The sequence below is a fragment of the Rhinopithecus roxellana genome, chromosome 16 (genome assembly GCF_007565055.1).
Source record: "Rhinopithecus roxellana isolate Shanxi Qingling chromosome 16, ASM756505v1, whole genome shotgun sequence".
Taxonomy (NCBI): Eukaryota; Metazoa; Chordata; class Mammalia; order Primates; family Cercopithecidae; genus Rhinopithecus; species Rhinopithecus roxellana.
The window spans coordinates 23,939,416-23,961,695 of record NC_044564.1 but is presented as its reverse complement, the minus strand read 5'-3'; the positions used below and the strand labels follow the sequence as shown (position 1 = coordinate 23,961,695).

Below are 22,280 nucleotides of genomic sequence, written 5' to 3'. Positions count from 1 at the left end.
AAAGGGCGAGTGGGGTTGCCGCCCTCTGTCTTTTTCACCAATGGCACGACAAGATGGCAAAGAGGCGTGGTTGAGTGATCCCAGAGGGCGCCAATCAGATCCATACCAATCACTGCCTGGAATGTATGCGCGTGTGGCCGGGTGACAGGGGCGGAGGATGGGCGGCTATCACCATGCCGCTTGTTGAAAATTGCCCAATCACAGTAGAGGCTGAACTGAGTGACGGGAAGGTGGTTCAATGGACGGCGCGGAGGCGGAGCCGTGGGGGCGGGCTCCCGGTCCCGCTGTCGGCGGCCGGCGGGCAGGCGACTCCTGTCCCGGGTGGAGGCGGCGGAGCCGGAGCCGGGGGAGGGGGCAGCGGCTGTCTCACGGACCACGGCGGCGCCCGCAGCTCCTCATCGGTGAGGGCGCCGAGCCAGGACTCGGGGGTCCCGGGAGCGGGGCGTCGCGAAGCCAGGGCTCCTGGTGTTGGGGGGTTGGGACACTGAGGGCCCGTAGGCTCTGCTGCCGTGGGGTGCGGGGCCCCGGGGTCTGCAGGGTGCTCGGAGTCCTGGACCCGGGCTTGGCTGTTACAGGGGGCAGCGAGCGTCTGAGCCGGGGATGGGAGGGGAGGGGAGGGTCGGGTCGGACCGGACCAGATTGGGTTCTGTGGGGCGGAGGCGTCTGTGAGCAGGCCAGCCAGCCAGAGCGGGTGACATCACCGACCACCCTCCCCCGCCCGAGCCCCCTCCCCTCCTCTCCTTGCCGCGCCTTTTGTCCCGGCCGAGCTCCGCTCTGCCCCGCCCATCCGCGAGGGAGGAGACTCCCGTCAGTGACTTCATTGAGTAGGTTCTTGGGGATTGGGGTCGGGTCCTCCCCAAGGAGAGGCGACAGGAGCTCACTGCCTCTCGGGCCCTCACAATCACACCTGTCACAGGTACACACGCTGCCACTCACAAACACACGCTTGCACTCCCAGCCTCACTGACACGCTGCCATACAGCCGCTCACAGCCAGCCAGACACTGCTGCACCTGAGAGCAGGTGGCCACGGGTCCTCTCCCTTCACTCTCCACACCTGGGGATCAGGTCCGGCACCTGCTGCGCCAGACAGGCCTTGCTGGGCACGCGCCTCTGAGAGTCCGAGGAGGTGGCTTCCAGAGCTGCAGCACTTCAGGCCGGCTCCGGTGGAGCGATCAGAGGTGAGGGGCTTGGCTGGGCATGTTTAAGCGCACAGTGCTCTCCTGCCCACCCCCAGCAGCACCCCCACTACAGGCCCGAGGAGCTTTCCGGAGCTTCCCACACTCCTGGGGAGAAGACTTCTTAGCCAGCTTGATGTTTAAAATTCAGCTGGAGCCCTTAAAACTTCGAGCGTGGACGCTGAATGGGTTTGTAAAGTTTCGGTAAGTCCCTCCGGAGAAGGGCACTCATACCCATACCCAGTCAAACCCTCCACACAGCCATCCCTTCCATTGCCTTCCTGCTTCCTCCACCTCATCCTCATCCCCTCCGTGACATGCAGGGACCCCTCTCCTGCCTCACCCACATATTTGAATGAATTGCACCCCTTATCATTCTTCTTATCTCAAACCCTTCAGGTATCCATTTTCCACAGACATTTCCTCCAATATTTCAACTCTCTACATTCCTCCCTTTCAACCCATCATTAACCCATTTTCCACCTCAGCCATTTCCACTTGTCACTCATCCCCTCCATCAGTACATCATTTTCGGTATCAGCCATCTCCCCTCCCTGTACCTCAGCAGTCCCCCTTGCCCTTTTCTCCCCATTTTTCCTTCCTGCCTCTACCTTAACATCCTCCTCATTCTTCTCCATCAAAGGCAGTGCCATGCCATGGGGCTCCTTTGTCATTCCAACACGTGGCCTGTGGGTAGGGGGGAAGGGAAGGAGGGAGGAAAGCAGAAGTAAAAAAAGGAGGCAGATCCTGAAAGAGCTTGCCCTGTGTCTGTGGAGGCAAGAGATGTATGGGCCTAGAGCAGCTAGCAGGTGGGTACCAGGGAGGAAGCTGGCCGGGTGCGGAGGTAACGCAGGGACAGAAAAAGGAGGTGGGTGGTTGGTGAACTGTTCCACTGGCCCTTTGCCTGGAAGCTGCTGTAGTTCTCTGGGGGCACCCTCTTGGTGTGCTAGGGTTCCTTCCCAGTCCCAGGGAGAAGAAGGTGTGGGTTGAGGCAGAAATGGCAGACCACCCCCAGCTCCCTCTCAGACGGCTTTTGCTGCCATTTCTGAAAATGGCTGCCCCCCACCCCAAGGTGCTCTTTCTTCTCTGCCTCTCCCAATCCCCCCCCTACATCTCCCCCACAGACGTGACATGCTGGTGGGGGGTGATGGGGGAGTACCTGCCTTTGTTGAGCCTTTTCTTCGTCAGAGAAAGGTGACTCCCAGAACCATGAGTCAACCCAGCCACCTGCAGCAGAGCCTATGGGGGCAGAAGTGAGGGCCATTGTCCCTGCCCACCTAGGGCCTTGGGCACCTCCCCCTTACCCGGTTACAGCCCTCACTCCTGCCAGGACACCCTGTACACCTCCCTTCTGTGAAGCAGTCAGAGGCAGAAAGGCAGGTCTCAGCTGTGGCTGCCAGCCTAGGACATTGCTAGAAAGACTCTGGTTCTCCTGGCTTTGGCAGGGGTTGGCCAAGTCTCAGAATGGCTGAGAATGGCTTCTGGCCATTCCCCCAGAGAACTCTAGCTACAGGAAAGTCCCCCTTCCCCTGATATCCACCACAGACACACCGATGGAGGGAGACTGGAATGAAAGAATTTGGGTTGTGCGTTTCTCTTATAACAAATGCTCCTGCACCCACCTTAAAAGGGACTCAGAGGAATATGGGTCTGACGCTGGGCCAGATCCTAAACCGCAGGGCGGACTGGGGTGCGGGGTGGGGCTAGGAGAGTATTAAGGAAATGGTGGTTGGTTAGTGCCCAATTGTCTCCTAACAGCTGGGGTTTAAAAAGTCCTGTCCCCAGGATGCTTTTTTTCACTCACACTGGTGCTTAGGCGGCACAACCCTCACAGTTTTGTCTGTAGACGCTGGGAAATAAGGGAACCGTTGCCCTGGTTGGGGGAAGGACAGTATCGCACCCCCTGCTAATGAGGGAGTTGGAAACAGCAGTTTCCAAAGGCTGTGAGTCACCCTGTGATCTGAGTCACACGTGAGGCTTAGCATCTTCAGGGGGTGGGGGCGGGGAGGCCTGGGGTCTCCAATGGCAGAGAGGACTCCAGACACCCATTCCCTGACTCAGTCTGGCTGGCCAGGACAGCTGGCGGAAGACCCAGGCCTGTTCCCAGTCCTGGGCCACTGCCCCAGCTGCCCTCAGCCTGGGCACCATGCCTGAGGTGTGGCGTAGGAGACCACGATGCTCAGGTGACCTCACCCGTTACACTGACCTTCGCCAGCTCCTGTGTGTGGGTCGCTCAGTCCATGGTGCCACCTCACTCAGCAGGGCCTCTCAGGGGTCCTCAGACTGGCCCAAGGACCAGGGCCTCAGCCTAGCCCCAAGAGTGGGCCACAACCTTCATTTTCCTGCTGGGAAAACCCAGGAGGTGAGGACGGAATCACAGAATTCTAGAATGTCAGAGCTGGAAGAGATCATCTAGTCCAAACCTTTCATTTTCCAGATGGGGGGGACACAGGCCCACAGAACAGGCATGACCTGCTGAAGGTTACCCAGGGAGTCATTTAGGGACTGCAAGATCATCAGGAACAGGGCTGGGGCAGAAGAGGAGAAGGCATCAAGTCTCGGCCCTGGGTTTCTTTCAGAAACAAGGAGACCAGTGCTGGTCCAGTGGCTGTGATGGGAAAAGATTATTACAAGATTCTTGGGATCCCATCGGGGGCCAATGAGGATGAGATCAAGAAAGCCTACCGGAAGATGGCCTTGAAGTACCACCCAGACAAGAATAAAGAACCCAATGCTGAGGAGAAATTTAAGGAGATTGCAGAGGCCTATGATGTGCTGAGTGACCCCAAGAAACGGGGCCTGTATGACCAGTATGGGGAGGAAGGTAAGAGGGCAGCACTCTAGCCCAATCCCGGACCCCTCCGCTTGGTAGAGGTCCTGAGTGCACCAGTTTGTGTAGCAGGGAACTGGAGGCTGTGGAGGGGGTGAGGGCGGCAAGGGTTTCCAGCACTGCCACCCAGAGGAGACAGGAGCCCACCCACTACCCAGCTCAGCTCACCCTAGTTCTCCCCGCCTCTCTATGCTCCCTCCCTCCTTGGGTTCAGGCCTTAGAGAGGTCTGAAGCAAGAGCCAGAGGCCTTCCCCCCCCTTCTTTCCTTCCCAGCCTTATTAGTCCTGCCTGAAGTCTCTGCTGCTTCATTGGCTGATGGGGAAGGTTGGGGAGAGGGAGTGTGTGGCTCTCTGAGGACAGAGCATTTACATTCATCAGCATAAAAGTCTGGCCCTTAAGCAGCCTGGGAATTAACTACCAGAGCTCTGAGCAGAAATGGTTTTTCCCTTCTCTCCCCCAGTCCTGCCTGCTTCTGGCCAGCAGAACAGAGGTGGAGCTTTGCCTCCCAGAGGAAGTGGCAGGGATCCAAGGGTGGAAGGGGAACTGCTGCTGGCATCTTCCCCCTTCCCTGGGGTAGCTGGTGGCCATGGGGTGGGAGGCAGGAAAGGCCCAAATAAAGCCTCTGAGAGGGAGGCCCCTCCCAGCACATCCCACGGCCATGATGTAGCTGCTAATTCTGGGCCTGCCCCTCAGGGCTGCCTGCCACCCGCCAGCCACAGGCACCTGTCAGGCTATATTAAGAGACATTGTCACGCTGAGGACTCTCCTTCCTGGGAAGAACTGTCCTTCCTCCCCAACAGAATCCACCTTTCTTTCACATTCTCCTCCTCTTCACCCTCCCCATTCTATCCTCAAAACTAAATGGGCTAATCATATGTAGATAAGAAGGTTATTTTCTTCCCCTCCTCCTGGCCTTGTGTTCCATGCCCCTCTGTGCACCCTCGTCCTCCCAACTCCCTCTTCCTATTCTCCATGCTGCCGGTTCCTTCCATTCTTCCTGCCTACCTCCTAGATGTGCCAACTCCCAGATTCACCAGATACTGGCTGGCACCCCCAGTATTCTTCCAACTAAGACATTTTTCTCTCTGGCATGGAGCGATGGGAGGGATAGGAGTGGGAAAGAGGGAAGCAGTGCAGACACCATGCCACCATGTGACCTGTCTTGGAATTGCACCCATTCCTCCATTCAGCCTCACCTTTGTTTAGAAAGAAGGCAGGAGCTGGGAGAGCTCCCCCGAGATACTTCACCCCTTCTGCCTAAGTGAAGGGGTCCAGACGCCAGGTTCTGATGCAGAACCCCATCCCAGGAGGGCCCCTGAGGATGCGGCATGGCCTTAAGGGGAACTCCATGACCTGGGGAGGGAGAAGCAGCTTAGAAATGTTGGTTATATTTCTGTCTACCCTGCCCAATCCCCAGCAGCCATCTATTATAGAGCAGTTATACACACAGACTCTGTGTGCAGTTCCAGCAAGGGACAAGTTGCTCCCAGCTTGAAAAGGGGGTAGTAGTGGAAGAACAGAAATCCCTATAGAGAGAATTACCCCTTCCCTTCATCATCCGTCCAGCCTCCCTCCCTCTCTCACCGAGCTCTGCCAGGCTGCTTACACTTGCTTGGTAATCAGCCCCTCGATAGAAGGAAAGAAGAGATCCTAGGTCTTGGGGGAGGGGTGAAGAGGCAGCTGCCACAAGTCCCTGAACTGTCTGCCACTTGTCCTCTCTAGTGAAACTCAAATTTGCCTTTGTGGTTCCAGGAAATAAGAGGCTAATTTAGGCTCAGATCTCCATGATCAGTTGAAATTCTAGATAAATGGCCTCAAAGAGAAGGGTCTCTTTCCTAGCCTAGACCCCACCCATAGTCTCCATATTCCAGAGCAGTTCTCAGTGTGAACCCTCTCCCCACATCCCCCACTACCGCCAGCACCTCCTCCTCTGCAAGAAAGCTGCCTCCAGGAATCTGAGCCCCTTAGGACCCGACAGAGAGAGCAGCTAAGGTCACCACCTGCCATGTGCCAGCCCATTCATGCATTTTGGTTGCTCAACATTAGGTGTGGGGTATGGAGTTCGCTGTTGTATAACTCCAGGGAGCTCCATTCCCATTGTACTCTATGTCTGTACAATGTGTGAATGACACTCCCTAAAGTTGTGTAACACCGAGCAGAGTGTGGGAACAAAGCATTTGAACATTTTTTCTAGAAAAATATCTCTTCATCTCCAAGCTAATGAGCTTTCCCACTTTTTAAGGCCTCCTGATTTCCCATTTGAGCAGGAGTCAGGGAAAGAGGAAATATTGCTAGAAGCAGAGTGAAAGTGGTCTTCCTCCTGGGTTGGATCCCTACCCTATTTGCGACTGTTCACTTACCAGCCCCCTCTGTGGTCACATCCTGTCTGATTGCCCCTTGTCCTATATGTCTTTGGAGATAAGCAAATATTTGGGAACCAGGTATGACTTGTAATGTGATACCAGGCTAGTCATTCAAAGCTTTTTGAGACATCTTTGGATCATGAGTATGTGGAAAAGATTACAGGACTGGAAGTCACATCCTCTAAGTCCTCTAGTCCTGGCTTTTCCACCTATTGGGTAAGCCAACCTCTTTGAATCTCAAGTTGTGCGTTGTTATTAAATATATAATTAGGAATGGAAAATAATCTTGCCAGAAGCCTTTCTTACTCTATTAGCCTGGCCCTCTCTGTGGGATTTAAATGTTGCCTCTTTCTCTAGGCCTGTGAACTGGGAGCTAGAGGGCAGGGGGAAGACACTGGGGTGGGGCCAGGATGAGCCACACTGCCCCTAACTTCTCCTCCCCTCTAGGCCTGAAGACCGGCGGTGGCACATCAGGTGGCTCCAGTGGCTCCTTTCACTACACCTTTCATGGGGACCCCCATGCCACCTTTGCCTCCTTCTTTGGTGGCTCCAACCCCTTCGATATCTTCTTTGCCAGCAGCCGCTCCACTCGGCCCTTCAGTGGCTTTGACCCAGATGACATGGATGTGGATGAAGATGAGGACCCATTTGGTGCTTTCGGCCGTTTTGGCTTCAATGGGCTGAGTAGGGGTCCGAGGCGAGCCCCAGAACCACTGTACCCTCGGCGCAAGGTGCAGGATCCCCCAGTGGTGCACGAGCTGCGGGTGTCCCTGGAGGAGATCTACCATGGCTCCACCAAGCGCATGAAGATCACAAGACGTCGCCTCAACCCTGATGGGCGAACTGTGCGCACCGAGGACAAGATCCTGCACATAGTCATCAAGCGCGGCTGGAAGGAAGGCACCAAGATCACCTTCCCCAAAGAGGGTGACGCCACACCTGACAACATCCCTGCTGACATCGTCTTTGTGCTCAAAGACAAGCCCCATGCACACTTCCGTCGAGATGGCACCAACGTGCTCTACAGTGCCCTGATCAGCCTCAAGGAGGTGGGGCCTAGTCAGGCTGTGTGTGTGTGCTGGGGAGATGGTGGGGACATTCCCCCTCTTCCTGCCAGCTGGCACATTCTTTCCCCACTCAATCTATTTCCTTCCTTCCCACTCACCTTGCCCCACTTTTTCCTCACTTTCTGCTTCGTCTTCCCCAGGCGCTGTGTGGCTGCACTGTGAACATTCCCACCATCGACGGCCGAGTGATCCCTTTGCCCTGCAATGATGTCATCAAACCAGGCACCGTGAAGAGACTCCGTGGGGAGGGCCTTCCCTTCCCCAAAGTGCCAACTCAGCGGGGAGATCTCATTGTTGAGTTCAAAGTTCGCTTCCCAGACAGATTAACACCACAGACAAGACAGATCCTTAAGCAGCACCTACCCTGTTCCTAGGCTCTGCCCCAGCCAGTCCAGAGCCTACCACAGCAATACCCCAACACTCACTTCCACTCAATGTGCACCCAGCTTGATGTCCACTGGACACTGGCAACTTTTTCTAAAATGCAAAAAAAAGCCACTGGTTTTCAGGAAAATGTTCCTGTCCCTGACCCCTTTCAGAGCTGGGCTGCCTGGGGGGAGTGGGAGGGAGGTGGGGAGAGCTAGCCCAGGCCAGGGGTCAATGTTCATGTCACTAGCTTTGAATCCAGTTTCCACTGCAGTGGCTGGAGAGTGACCTGAGTGCTACTTGAAGATATGTAGAGATTCCTTATCCATGCCTGTACATAGCATGTCCTTCTCCCCTCAGCTTTGCTAATACCAGTCCCCTCCCTTCCCTTTGGCTTCCTGCTGTTGGGGGCGGAAGAGAATAGAAAGGACATTGCTTTCTCAGCCCCACCCCCAGGTCCACAGTGTCCAAGGTTATGGCACACATATTCATGCACAAGAAGCACTCACCTAGAGCTGTCTGTGCCTCTCTGGGAGAGAGGAGAGGGGATAAGAAGGGAAGGTTCACAACCTGTGAACAGGGACTTGAGCACGAGACACTTTTCATCTGGAGCAGGGTGGTGAGCTCCTCAGCAGCCTCCGCAACAGCGCCCTGCCTGCACCCGCAGAGCTGGAGGTTCTGTCCTCCCTGCTCCTCTCAGGAGTGTTCAAGGGTGGAGGGCAGGGAATGGGGCCTGAGGTATTAAGGCCAAGAGGTTGGGGGCAGGGCCCATGTCCCGCCTTCATTAGGAAGGGAAAGGGCTTTGGGGTCAGGTGGCAGCTATTCCCCACCAAGAGATTCAGGGTCACAGGTTTTTCCCCACACCTCTGAACTCAGGGCCTAGCCACCCCCAAACTTCCAAATCCCACTTTTGTGATATGTGAAGCTACTTATTTCTTACCCTTGGAGGCTGTGTGGGGAATTTCCAGCCCTTTTATGCCTGTGTGATCCCGCCCCACCCCCACAGTTGTATAAAGGTCATAGTGAAGGAGCTGGGGGAAGACTGCTTCAGCCAGATCCTGGGGTGGGGTCTTTAGGTTTTCTCACTTTGACAAGCCCCTGAATGTTTTTATAGTAGTTTTTTTGTATTTTTTTGTAATGACAGTATTATGTAAAAAATAAAGTATTTTAAAAATATGGCATCTGAGCAGGAGCAACAAACCGGGGATGGGGGTGGGTGAGGAGGGCCACTGTCACCCTCCCTCCCAGGCTCTGGTCACCGTTGAGAAGCCCAAGCAGGCCCTCAGTATAAGCTGAAGCTGACCCCTGCCTTCCTGTAAGCCTCCTGGATTTCTAAAACATATACTCCAAGCACAGCACAGACAGAAAGTACCACTCAGCTATTAGAGGAAACATCTATTGGGAAGGAAAAATATCCCTGCTCATGAGAGACAGAGACCATTGTCTTCAGATGCTCTAGCATGAAAACAAATAGATTTTCTCTTCTTGTCTAAATTTTCTGAGTCAGATAAATTTTCCTTCTAGGAGAAAATTTATCTTCTAGGAGGGGATGGAGGACTTTTTTTTTTTTTTTTTTTTTTGAGACGGAGTCTTGCTCTGTCGCCCAGGCTGGAGTGCAGTGATGGGATCTTGGTTCATTGCAGCCTCCGTCTCCTAGGTTCAAGCGATTCTCCTGCCTCAGCCTCCCGAGTAGCTGGGATTACAGGCATGCGCCACCACACCCGGCTAATTTTTGTATTTTTGGTAGAGATGGGGTTTCACCATGTTGCCCAGGCTGGTCTCAAACTCTTGACTTCAAGTGATCTCCCTGCCTTGATCTCCCAAAGTGCTAGGATTACAGACATGAGCCACTGCTCCTGGCGAGGCTGAAGGACTTTCTGGCTAACTAGAAGAGACACATCCCCGAAGACAGAGCCTGGCCATTGGAGAGGATAGCCAGAGGTACCTGGCTTCCTTGGCCCATGCTGGTGAGGCCTGGCTATGGACACAGACTCCCCGGGAAGCATTGAACACAGCTGCAAATCCTTGAACCTCACAGTTACCTGGGGATATCTGTCCTGCCCTCTGACCTGCCTGTGTCTACTGAGACAACTCTGGCCCTCAGGACCTGAGTGGTGGCTGCATGAGGGGGCACTTGTCCCTTTCCTGTGATCTGTGTAGAAAGGAGCCCTGTAGTTGCAGAAATGCCCATCTGCAGGCTCTGCCTAACCCTGGACGTCCTCCTGGGGCTGACTTTCCTCTGAGCATGAATCCTACATCTTCTCCAGGATCAGGCCCATGACAGTCATGCCCTCCTGTGTGCCAGTGTCCCCAGTACTATCCAGACAGCACTGCCTTCAGCTGGGTCTGGCTGAAGCTGACACTAACTGGCTTTTTTCCCACAGTAAAGACACTGAACAAAAGCTCCTCATCCTTTCACCTGAGGCACTTTTGTACCTCCTTCGAAAGGAGGAAATGTGCAGAAACCAGAGGGTCTTGCTCACAAGGGTATCTGCTAATCCCCTGGCCTGAGCAGGGAGACACCCTCACCCTACATCCCCTACTCAATGCTCTCCTCCTTTGGGGCTCCTAGAGTAGCCTCTCTCTTGACTTGTGGCTAAATTCTTGTCCGGGATTTTTCCTAGGGCCTGAAGATTTGGGATTCTGGTCTGCTGGGCCAGACTGCTCCCTTTGGCCTCTGTGTGGACATACAAGACCTGGGAAATTATCATGTCCTGCTGAGCACACTCTGGGGATAAGATTTTTTTTTTTTTTTTTTTTTTTAAGACAGAGTTCACTCTTGTCACCCAGGCTGGAGTGCAATGGCACGATCTCGGCTCACTGCAACCTCCGCCTCCCAGGTTCAAGTGATTCTCTGGCCTCAGCCTCCTAAGTAGCTGGGATTATAGGCGCCCACCACCACACCCGGCTAATTTTTGTATTTTTTAGTAGGCATGGGTTTTCACCATGTTGGCCAGCCTGGTCTTGAACTCCTGACCTCAGGTGATCCGCCCGCCTTGGCCTCCCAAAGTGCTGGGATTACATATGTGAGGCACCGCGCCCGGGCAGGGATAGGATTTTGAGCGCCTAGAAGCAAGGCTATCTGGGGCAAGGAACACTTCAATGGGAAAGTCCTAAGGCTGACTGTAACCTTACCTGCAATTTGCACCTTACCCTTCTTAGAGGCCGAGTGAGGAATTTCTGCTATTGTAATGCCTGTGTAACCACCCCTAGAGACACTGAAGCGTGCACAGAGCTGTAGAAAAGTCAAGATAGTAAAAGAGCTGTGGGAGAGACTAGTTCAATCTGGTCCTGAGGAGTTGGGGTCTTTTTTCTCACATTGATAAGCCCCTGAATGTTTTTATAGTAGGTGTGTGTGTGTATGTGTGTGTGTGATTTTGTAATGATAGTACTATGACAATCATTTGCTCATCTTGTATGACAGTAATATCCTCTTTAAGACTTGGCCATCCTGGATCTTGGGCAACCAACATTCCTGGCTGGGGAGTATTCCTTAGTCACTGGAGCCCCTCGACTACTCAGATGGGCATTTATCTCCTGGACATCTTCCCGTTGTGGCTTAGGAACTGAAGTCTCTGGAATTCCTACCTCCCTGGCCTCTTTGGCTCTTAAAGAAATTCCTAATCTCCGATTTCCTTTTCCTAAAAAAAAACTCCAAGAAGATGCTATGCTCTGTGGTGAGCCCCTTCTGCCTCCAGGCACTGCTCCTCCATGGCCAGAATCTGTTGAGATGCAACTCCACTCTCATCCGTTGGGTATGTCTTGCCTCTGACTTGAAGTGACTCTGGATTGCCTCTCTTGATCCTCAAAGTCCCACTCTGACATGACTTGTCCATGGAGAGGGCAAAAGGAGCTAAAAAGTTTGTTTGCTGTCCTTGAACTAGGGTCCTCTGGACTTCCTTGCTTACAGTTGAGGAGGCAAGGACTCTCCAGGGTGGGGGCTGAATTCCTTGTGATTAGCTTATCTCCTGACCTATCTGTTTCTTTCAAGGAGCTAAGCAACCTCAATTTAGCCATCCCTGAAACATGGGTGGCTGAGGGATAAAGGTGGACTTGGGAAAGGAGCCATGATTGGGTCTCTATCACCTTAAGTTTTATGGATTCAGAGACTTTAAAGAGGTAAACTCTATCTCTGCCATGCTCAAAACCATACCACGTAGACTTCTAGTGCCCGCGTAGCACCTGCATCAAGAAAGGAAAGCTTCCAAGAGGTATTTAGGCAGTGTTCCTGCACTAAGGGTGCCAAATTTCCAGTTTTCAAGCAGCTATAGGACTTCCCAGAAGGGAGTGATACATCACTGTCAGCAAGCCATGAACAATACACATATATAGGCCACCTGCCCAAGTGAACTTTCAGGGTGTTTTCCAGTTGCTTCCAGTCTAGGTTCTCTCTTGAATGCATTTATAAGTCGTTTCCTGACCCACTCCTTGAGTGATTCAACCATTTTTTTGGTCTCCTCTGATGAATCAGCCCCCAAAACCCCTACTGGGTAGCTTTCTGAATGCCTTGATAGGTTACCTTTGGGACTCTTTCTCAGGCTATGCCTCAGACCCTTCCCTAGGTCATTCTGAAACTTGGCGGGGGCCCCTCATATGGAAGCTTCTTGGGTGCCCAATCAATTCTTCCTTAGACTCTTGCTGCCTTGACCCATAAATACCTCGAGGGCTGTAAGAATCTATGATTGTTCCTTAGCTGAGATGTGTCTGTTATTTGCTCTGAGGCTGCATCAGCACCAAAAGCTCTTGCATCCTCTAGGCCAGGACCCACTAGTGCTACATGAGGCTCTTTCAAAAAGCGGTGCTCTAGTTGGTTCCAAATACTATTGCTTATAGGAAATTCTCTAGGAAGAATAGAAAATGGCGCATAGTCCTGGGAGGCCAGGCTGTACTGAACAAGGTTGGGAGTTGGAAGACAAAATGCTTCCTAAGATCTCTGAATTACAGAGAGTAAAAGCTAGAAATTTTCAACAAATGTTGAGCTTCAGTTGGGGTGAGAGACTATACCTCATTCTGGGTCCTAGGAAAGGATACCCCAGAACCCTTAATCTGGGGTGAAGAAGAAAGTAATAGGAGCAGGAATGAGGAATGAAGGTGGGTCCAAGGTAGGTGCTGGGATGAAAGAGAGTTTGGAGCTGGGGGAGCAGTGGGGAACCTTTAGCCTGTATTTAAACCGGAAAGTGAAAATGGGCATTAGAGATTCTACTGACTAAAACAAAGAGAGACTCCAGTGCAAAATAATCACCAGAAACCAGAACAGTAGCCACCAGGGCCTCACTGTGCAGAGGTGAGACTCCAGGAGAGATGGCTCCACCCCCCAAGATTTTGGAATTTGGGAGCTGCTGAGGATGTGCAGCTGCTCTGGTTTGTCTTTGGTGCTCCACAGTGGTTGGGAGCCTATGTTGTCCTGTATGCCAGCAAGTGGCTCTAAAACAGTTCCAGAAAAATATACATATATACCCCTCTAGCAAAGACTGGGAGACTCATTGGGTGAAATCATTTAATGAAACATCTGTCCAGCCTGTGGCTAAGCTAGTCAAGCAGACACTTCAGGGGCCACATACAACAAAAAAAAAAATACAGAATTTACAGAATTATTAAAGTCACTACATGAGCAAACAACAACAATGACAAATAGCAACAACAAAACTTGGAGGGAAGGGGGAATCTAATTTCCAGAAATGCCACATTATACTATTCTAAATGTCCAGTTTTCAATAACAACTATAAGACATGCAAAGAAAAAAAGAGAATGGGCCGGGCGCGGTGGCTCAAGCCTGTAATCCCAGCACTTTGGGAGGCCGAGACGGGTGGATCACGAGGTCAGAAGATCGAGACCATCCTGGCTAACACGGTGAAACCCCGTCTCTACTAAAAAAAATGCAAAAAAACTAGCTGGGCGAGGTGGTGGGCACCTGTAGTCCCAGCTACTCGGGATGCTGAGGCAGGAGAATGGCGTAAACCCGGGAGGCAGAGCTTGCAGTGAGCTGAGATCCGACCACTGCACTCCAGCCTGGGCGACAGAGCGAGACTCCATCTCCAAAAAAAAAAAAAAAAAAAAAAAAGAGAATGGCCTATATACACACATGAGGGGAAAAAAGCAATCAACAAAAAGTGACCCTGGGGAATCCCAAACATTAGATTTACTAAAAAGACTATAAGTCAGCTTTGAAAAAAAGTTTTAGAGAGGCAGGGTCTCACTATGTTGCCCAGGTTGGTCTCAAACTCCTGGCTTCAAGCAATCCCCCCACCTCAGGCTCCCAAAGTGCTAGGATTACAGGTGTGAGTCACTGTGCCTAGCTAAATCTACTATTTAAAATATGTTTTTAAAACAATGAAGAAAAACTTTGTCTAGGCCAAGCAGTGGCTCACTCTGTAATCCTGGTGCTTTGGGAGGCTGAGACAGGTGAATTGCTTGAGGCCAGGATTTCGAGACTGGCCTGGGTGACATGGCAAGACCCCATCTCTACAAATAGAATAAAAAAATTAGCAGGGAATGGTGGTACCTGCCTGTGGTCCCAGCTACACAGGAGTCTAAGATGGGAAGATGGCGTGAGCCCAGAAGGTCGAGGCTGCAATGAGCCATGAGCCATGTTCACACCACTGTGCTCCAGCCTGGATGACAAAGTGTGAACCTGTTGCAAAAAAAAAAAAAAAAAAAGACTAAAAAACTTAAGAGAAGTGTGGAAATAATGGCTCACTCAATAGAACTTATCAATAAGGAGGTAGAAATTACTTTTTTAAATAACCCTAGGGTTGAAACCCTAGGTTTGAAAAGTATAATAACTGAAATGAAAAATTTGATAGGAGCTCAAGAGCAGAGTTGAGAAAGCAGAACAAAACTCAGTAAACTTGAAGGTAGGTCAACTGAGATTATCCAATTTGAGAAACAGAAAGAAAAAAGAATGATGAAAAATGAACAAAACCTATAAAACCTGTGGAACACCCTCAAGTATAAGAACATAAAAATAAATAAAAGCCTGAGAAAGAGAAGAGAAAGAGAAGGCATAAATATTTAAAGAAATAATGTTTGAAAACTTCCCAAATTAGATTAATCTACACACCCAAAAAGCTTGATGAGCTCCAAGCAGGATAAACAGCAAGAGATCCATACCTAAACACATCATAATCAAACTATCAAAGACAAAGACAAAAAGAGCATCTTGAAAGAGGGAAGAGAAAAATGACTTGTCACATACAAGGGATCCTCAATAAGATTAACAGCTGATTTGTCATCAGGAGCCATGGAGAAGGCAGGGGATGTGCATACTCAGAGTACAAGAGAAAAAAGTCTGCCTAGCAAAACTGTGTATCAAAATGGGGAGTTGGAGGAAGAGTATGGAGAAAAGCACTGCCATAGGACAGCTGAGACTATGGCTGAGAAGGTGTCAGCGGACAGCATGGAGAGGTAGGCTCTCACAGCAGCTAAGGAGCTGGCCACTTAGAAGCATGAACCAAGACTGCACAAATTCTGGGAGCTGCACCTGAAGTAGACTGAAGCTTGAAAATTAAATCACCAAGAAGTTGTGGAGGACGACAAAAGACTTAAAACTACCTGCAAACTGGGAAGCTAATAAGGCTCATTTCAAATGGGAATTGCAGGAAGGAGAAAAAAAAAAGAATGTTCAGACAAAGACTATGAGAAAAGATACAGAAAGATGGGAGAGGAAAAAGAATAGGAAAAACTCCAATCTGGGATTTTTACATTATGCCACTTCTGGGTTACACTAGTATCATTGGTTGACCAAGCAGATCAAACCTGACATAGAAAGATATCAAAAACTAAGAGACAAATATGGAGAGGAGTTCTACACAACATCCAACAGCCTTCTTCATGGAACATATGTGCCTTCCACAGAGGAAATTGATAGGACAGAAAACCAAATTGAAAAATGAGACGAATATAGCTGGAGACACCCTTAGGATTATGATGCAGATATCAACTACTAAACATTTAAAGAATTAACACCAATCCTTCTTAAACTCTTACAAAAAAATGAAGCAGAGAAAAACTTTCTAACTAATTCTATGAGGTTAGCATTACCCTGATACCAAAGGCAGATAAAGACATCATTAGAAAAGAAAATTACAGACCAATATCCTTTATAAATATAGATGATAAAATCCTCAACAAAATATTAGCAGGTTGAACTCAACAGCAAATTAAAAGGATCATTCACCATAACCAAGTGGAATTTGTTCCAAGAATGCAGGGGTGATTAAACATAAGAAAATCAATCCATGTAATACATCATATTAATAGAATGAAGGGGAAAAACCAAATGATCATTTCAGTCAACACAGAAAAAGTATTTAACAAAATCCAATGTTTTAATGATAAAAATTAAGAAAACTAAGAATAAAGAGACCATTTCCCAACATGATATAAAGTATTTATGATAAACCCACAGCTAGCAGGATATCAATGATGAAATAGTGAAAGTTTTCCCCCTAAGATCAGGAACAAGAAAAGGATGCCCTGTTATTTAATATTGTAATGGAAGTTCTAACCAGAGCTATTCAACAAGAACAAGTAATAGAAGGCATCAGCTGAGAATGGTGGCTCATGCCTGTCATACCAGCACTTTGAGAGGCCAAGGTGGGAAGATTACTTGAAGCCAGGAATTCAAAACCAGCCACGGCAAACTTTTCCTGTGGAAAAGTTTGGAACTTCTTTTTTTTTTTTTTTTTTTTTTTGAGACGGAGTCTCGCTCTGTCGCCCAGGCTGGAGTGCAGAGGCCGGATCTCAGCTCACTGCAAGCTCCGCCTCCCGGGTTCACGCCATTCTCCTGCCTCAGCCTCCGGAGTAGCTGGGACTGCAGGCGCCCGCCACCTCGCCCGGCTAGTTTTTTGTATTTTTTAGTAGAGACGGGGTTTCACCGGGTTAGCCAGGATGGTCTCGATCTCCTGACCTCGTGATCCGCCCGTCTCGGCCTCCCAAACTGCTGGGATTACAGGCTTGAGCCACCGCGCCCGGCTGGAACTTCTTAGAGATTGATTAAGTGGTTGTGATCAGAATGTTCATAGAAATACAGACAGTAAAGGCCACGCTGACAATGTCTCAAAACAAATTAAGAACTTATTGGGAACTGGACCAAACCTTGTTAGCAGAAACAAAGAACTGGCTGCATTGTCTCCACGCTCTAGGACTCTGTAGAAGGTCAAACTTAAGAGTAATGACCTAGGGCATCTGTTGGAAGAAACTTCTAAGCAGCAAAGCCTTCAAGAAATGGAGTGGCTGCTTTTACCAGCTTACAATCAGTTCCAGCAGGAAAAGAACGACCTATGAACCCAAAATATCTGAGACAGGTTTCAAACAATTTAGAAAGTTTAATTTGCCAACGTTAAGGACACACCCATGACACAGCCTCAGGAGGTCCTGATGACATGCGCCTCTTTGGATGAATGGAGGCAAGATGGTGCACTTCCGGGTTCTTCTTAACCAACTTTTCCCGCTGGCGAAAATGCAGCCGGTGCCCGGGAAGGTGCAGACCAACTGGGCATGTGCCAGGTGACATCAATCCGAAGAGACCAAGATTTACCTGGTCGCACCTGTGGAACGCCCCCTGACACGCCTGTGCCCCGCCTATTGCCCTCCCACTCCTAGAAAAGCCGCTCCGGAGGCACGCCACGCGTGGCCTTCCTCAGTCCTCCACTCCTGTCGGGATGTCAGGACTGCGGGAACTCCGTCCGAGAGCCCCACCGGGGGACTCTGTCGGCCTTCTTTGCCGGAGGCCGACAGACCTCTTCCCCACACCTCAGGTGACCAAAATAAACTTGCAGTTTTGCTCCTACCCTTGCCTAGTTGCTGGTTCTTTTGTACCCGCTCTGGTGGTCTTAGAAAAACAAATCAGTTGGTGCCGAAGACCCGGGAGGAGACCCCTCCTCAGGCCTCTAAGGGTTGAGGAACCTCCTCCTGCTCCCACGCGGCAGACGGACCAGGACCTGAGACCCGCTTCCCTCACTCTCCCGGCCTCTCTGGGGTAAGTGCCCTTGTCTCCTCTTTACCTCCCTCGGCCAGAAATCCTGTGCAGGTCCGAGGTCCATTTTGAGCCACCATGTGGCTCGGGAGACCCGTTCAGGACGGAGACGTCCGCCTGACGGTAATCTCCACTTTGGCTCCATGAGCCTCCAGTCTGTCTCTGCTGGTTCCAAAGGACGCTTTGAAGCCAGGCAGGGATCCATTTCCATTTCCATTGTGTCCATTGTGTAAGTAAAGAGGAAACAAATGGGAAACCCCCAGTCCAAATTTCCAAAGAGCACCCCCTTGGGGTGCCTCCTAGTCAATTTAAAAACCTTACAGCTCGAACAAGACCTTAGGAGGAAGCGGTTAATTTTCCTTTCCACTGTGGCGTGATCGACCTCAGCAATTTCTGCCAGCGGCTAGGCAAGTGGTCTGAAATTAATTACGTACAAGGCTTTTGGGCCTTAAGCTCTCGTCCCTATACTCCTCCTTCTCTCCCCGCTCTCTCCACCCCCTCCCTTCCTGCCCAGACTCCTCCTTCCTCCTCCTTATCTACTAGTAATCCACTTGGTCCCGTGCCTCCTTCGGTGCCCCCAACTGGCTGTCTTGAGTCCCCTATCTCTGCCCACACCCTCCTACAGTGTTAGCACCTTTGCGAGAGGTGGCTGGGGCGGAGGGGGTAGTCAGAGTACATGTCCCTTTTTCATTGGCCGATCTTTCCAAAATTGAGAAGCGTTTAGGTGATTTCTCAGCTAATCCTACCATATACATAAAGGAATTTAGATACCTTTGTCAGGCCTATGACTTAACTTGGCATAACCTCCAGGTTATCCTAACCCCTACCCTAAACTGACTGAGGTTCTAACCCAGTATACCCGGTTAGATCCGGCCTCCCCCACAGGGGCCACCATTTTGGCATCTTATTTCATTTCTCAATCAGCTCCTGACATTCGTAAAAAACTTCAAAAGGTAGAGGATGGTCCTCAGACACCAATAGAAGACCTGGTTAAATTAGCCTTTAAGGTCTATAACTCCAGAGAGGAGACGGCAGGCTCGCCTCAAACAGAAGTTACAGCTCCTAGCAGTGGCTTTACAGCCCAGTCGTAACCCCAGGCCAGAGAGTACACACTCCGCAGACTCCAAGGCTACGAAAGGAGCCTGCTATAAGTGCGGCAAGGCAGGACACTACGCCAACAGGTGTCCTCAAGGTCCCCGAGCCCCAACGCAGCCTTGCTATAAGTGCAAGGCATCAGGACATTGGGCCAGTGAATGTCCTAACCCTCGTCCACCAGCAACCCCCTGCCCTGCTTGCCAGCAGGGAGGACACTGGAAGTCTGATTGCCCCACCCTGAGAACAGGTGCTGCGTCTCCACGTGACCCCCTTTCCCAGGATCCTGGGAGCTCCTTCCAGCTCCTACATCTGGACGACGACGACAACTGAAGGTGCCGAGACTCGGGGACCCCCATCACCCTCGCCGAGCCGCGGGTGACTCTCCTGGTAGTGGGTAAGACAATTTTTTAATCAACAGCGAGGCTACCTATTCTGTTTTGCCGTCCTTCTCTGGACCTAGCCTTCCATCCAATATCTCTGTAGTAGGAGTAAGCGGAAAGCCATCCACTCCACAAAAACTCCACTCCTTAATTGCTGCCTGGCCAACAACTACTCTGCACACTCGTTCCTCATTCGCAGCTAAAAAGGGCCCCTACTGAAAGCAATCAGTGGAAATCAGTTTGGCTTTCCCCCACTCGCCTCAAACTTACTAAATTTTCTTAACTATCTCATACTCCTCAACCTTGCTGGGACCTTCCTTCTGGGTTTTGCCCCTATTCCAACAAATGCTTCCATTCCTCATTCCTATACTAATACTGTGCCTTACTTTATTCTTCATCCGTACGTCCAAATGCCAACCATGGGCCCCGAACTTAACGACGCCCCTTAACAGCAGGAAGTAGCCAGACAGACCACGGCGCCCCTTATCACTATTACCAATAAAAGGTTGGACTGTTTGGATGAATGGAGGCAAGATGGTGCACTTCCGGGTTCTTCTTAACCAACTTTTCCCGCGCACGCGAAAATGCAGCCGGTGCCCAGGAAGGTGCAGACCAACTGGGCATGCGCCAGGTGACGTCAATCCGAAGAGACCAAGATTTACCTGGTCGCACCTGTGGAACGCCCCCTGACACGCCCGTGCCCCGCCTGTTGCCCTCCCACTCCTAGAAAAGCCGCTCCGGAGGCACGCCACGCGCGGCCTTCCTCAGTCCTCCACTCCTGTCGGGATGTCAGGACTGCGGGAACTCCGTCCGAGAGCCCCACCGGGGGGCTCTGTCGGCCTTCTTTGCCGAAGGCCGACAGACCTCTTCCCCACACCTTAGGTGACCAAAATAAACTTGCAGTTTTGCTCCTACCCTTGACTAGTCGCTGGTTCTTTTGCGCCCGCTCTGGTGGTCTTAGAAAAACAAATCAGCGCCCAAGGTGGTTGGGTACAGTTTGCTTTTATACATTTTAGGGAGACGTGAGACATAAATTAATATGTGTAAGATGTACATTGGTTCAGTCAGGAAAGGTGGGACAACTCAAAGGTGGGATGGGGGTGGGAGTGGGCTTCCAGCTTATGGGTAGATAAAAGACAGAAGGTTGCATTCTTTTGAGTCCTTCATCAGCATTTCACTGAATACCCAATTTAGTCTGAGCCAGGTATGGTAGCTCACACCTATAGTTCTAACACATTGGGAGGCTGAGGCGGGTGAATCACTCGAGGTCTCTCAGGACCTCTCACTCTCAGGAGTTTGAGACTAGCCTTGGCCAACATAAAGAAATCCCATCTCTGCTAAAAATACAAAAATTAGCCGGGCATGATGGCACGTGCCTGTAGTCCCAGCTACATGGGAGGCTAAGGCAGGAGAATCACTTAAACCTGGGAGGCAGAGGTTGCAGTGAGCTGAGATTGCACCACTGCACTCCAGCCTGGGTGACAGGGCAAGACTCTGACACACACACAAAAAAAAAATTTAGTCTGTCTCAGGGAATCTGCATTTTTACATACACAGTATGGCACAGGAAGCAATCGGATATGCAGTTGTCTCAAGTGAGCAGAGGGATGACTTCCTGTCCCACATCTGTGAAAATAAGCTATCAGTTTACATTGCCAGGGTGAAATTCAACAGAACTGTTTTAGGGTAAAGTTCTTGAGGCCCACAAGAAATTTCCTTGTGGGCAAATTGTGAGGGAGGTTTTTTTTTTTTTAATCTTTGTAGCTATCTTATTTAGGAATAAAATGGGAAGCAGGTTTGCCTGACATAGTTCCCAGCTTGACTTTTCCCTTGGCTTAGTGATTTTGGAATCCAAGATTTATTTTCCTTTCACATTTCTTCCATTTCTTTTAAAAATATTTCAGAAAGAGCATTTTAGAAGAAAATGAGTCTCCAGTCTCAGGTCTTTCTGATCTCTTATAGCTAGGATGATTTATTCTAGACAGGTAGGTCTCGCATTATTAGAAAAGCTCATTTTTAGCAGGTTGTAAAATATCATGTTCTACGAAGAGAAAATAGGGAAAGAAAGAGAAAGAAAACAACAAACAAATGAAAAGATAGAGGTATTTTTCTCTGAAGTCCATACATCAGTAGGCAGGCATATAGGTTGCTGTTATTTTCTTCTGAAGCTTAAGTTGTGTAGCTTCAGTTCACAGGGTTTTAAGAAAGCACAGCATAATTTTTAGTGATTTCAAATCAGGAAAAATGGGGAAAAAAAAGGAAGGAAAGAAGAAAAAATTGAAAATATTATTTTGAATACCTGTACCACCCCCAAAATTTTAAAATTCAGTCCAAACTAGAAAATAATAAAAATTGAAAAATATTAGGCAAGACTAGAATCTAATGACAGGTGCATTATAGTTCACTTTGAAAAATAATGTTTTCTCTCTCCAGTCCCCATTTTCACTAAACACAAATCACAGGACAAATTTGTGCATAAAATAAGCATTAGTCTTATATACTTGGCCTGAGTATTTACATGAAGTCAGCAAGAATAATTATGTGCTGGCCGGGTGCGGTGGCTCACACCTGTAATCCCAGCACTTTGGGAGGCTGAAACATGTGGCTCACTTGAGGCCACAAGTTCAAGACCAGACTGGGCAACAGAGAGAAACCCCATCTCTACTAAAAATACAAAAACTAGCCAGGCATGGTGGCACATGCCTGTAGTCCAACTATTCAGGAGGCTGAGGCATGAGAATCACTTGAATCTCAGAGGCAGAGGTTGCAGTGAGCCCAGATTGTGCCACTGTACTCCAGTCTGGGCAACAGAGCAAGATTCTGTCTCAAAAAGGAAAAAATTTGCCATATAGGCTCTTTTTTTTTTTCAAACTGGCTTTGCTGGACCTTTATTCCACAAGAATTTTCAGATTAGACTTCAATGCCTTGAGCCTAGCCTGTGCCTGCAGATACCTATATTAATTGGGTGAATTCCCAAGATAATTTGAGGCTCCTGGGCCTATCAGAAAGTGACTTTTTTTTTTTT

General features: G+C 50.0%; 1 protein-coding gene across 4 annotated transcripts; it reads left to right on the top strand.

Moving 5' to 3' along the window:
* The first annotated feature begins 238 nt into the window (after nt 1-238).
* Nucleotides 239-8,984, top strand: DNAJB5 (DnaJ heat shock protein family (Hsp40) member B5). 4 transcript variants are annotated; one of them, XM_010385814.1, is made up of 5 exons: nt 239-401; nt 1,237-1,381; nt 3,757-4,001; nt 6,818-7,419; nt 7,578-8,984. In XM_010385814.1, exons 1-5 carry the CDS (start codon nt 239-241, stop codon nt 7,809-7,811), a joined length of 1,389 nt encoding a protein of 462 aa, XP_010384116.1. In that variant the 3' UTR covers nt 7,812-8,984. The 4 variants fall into 4 exon arrangements, with proteins under 4 accessions (XP_010384116.1, XP_010384113.1, XP_030776201.1 ...); XM_030920341.1 differs by having other exon boundaries at nt 315-401; nt 1,068-1,381; XM_010385813.2 differs by lacking the exon at nt 1,237-1,381 and adding an exon at nt 1,068-1,180 and having other exon boundaries at nt 321-401; nt 7,578-8,979.
* The last annotated feature ends 13,296 nt before the right edge of the window (nt 8,985-22,280 follow it).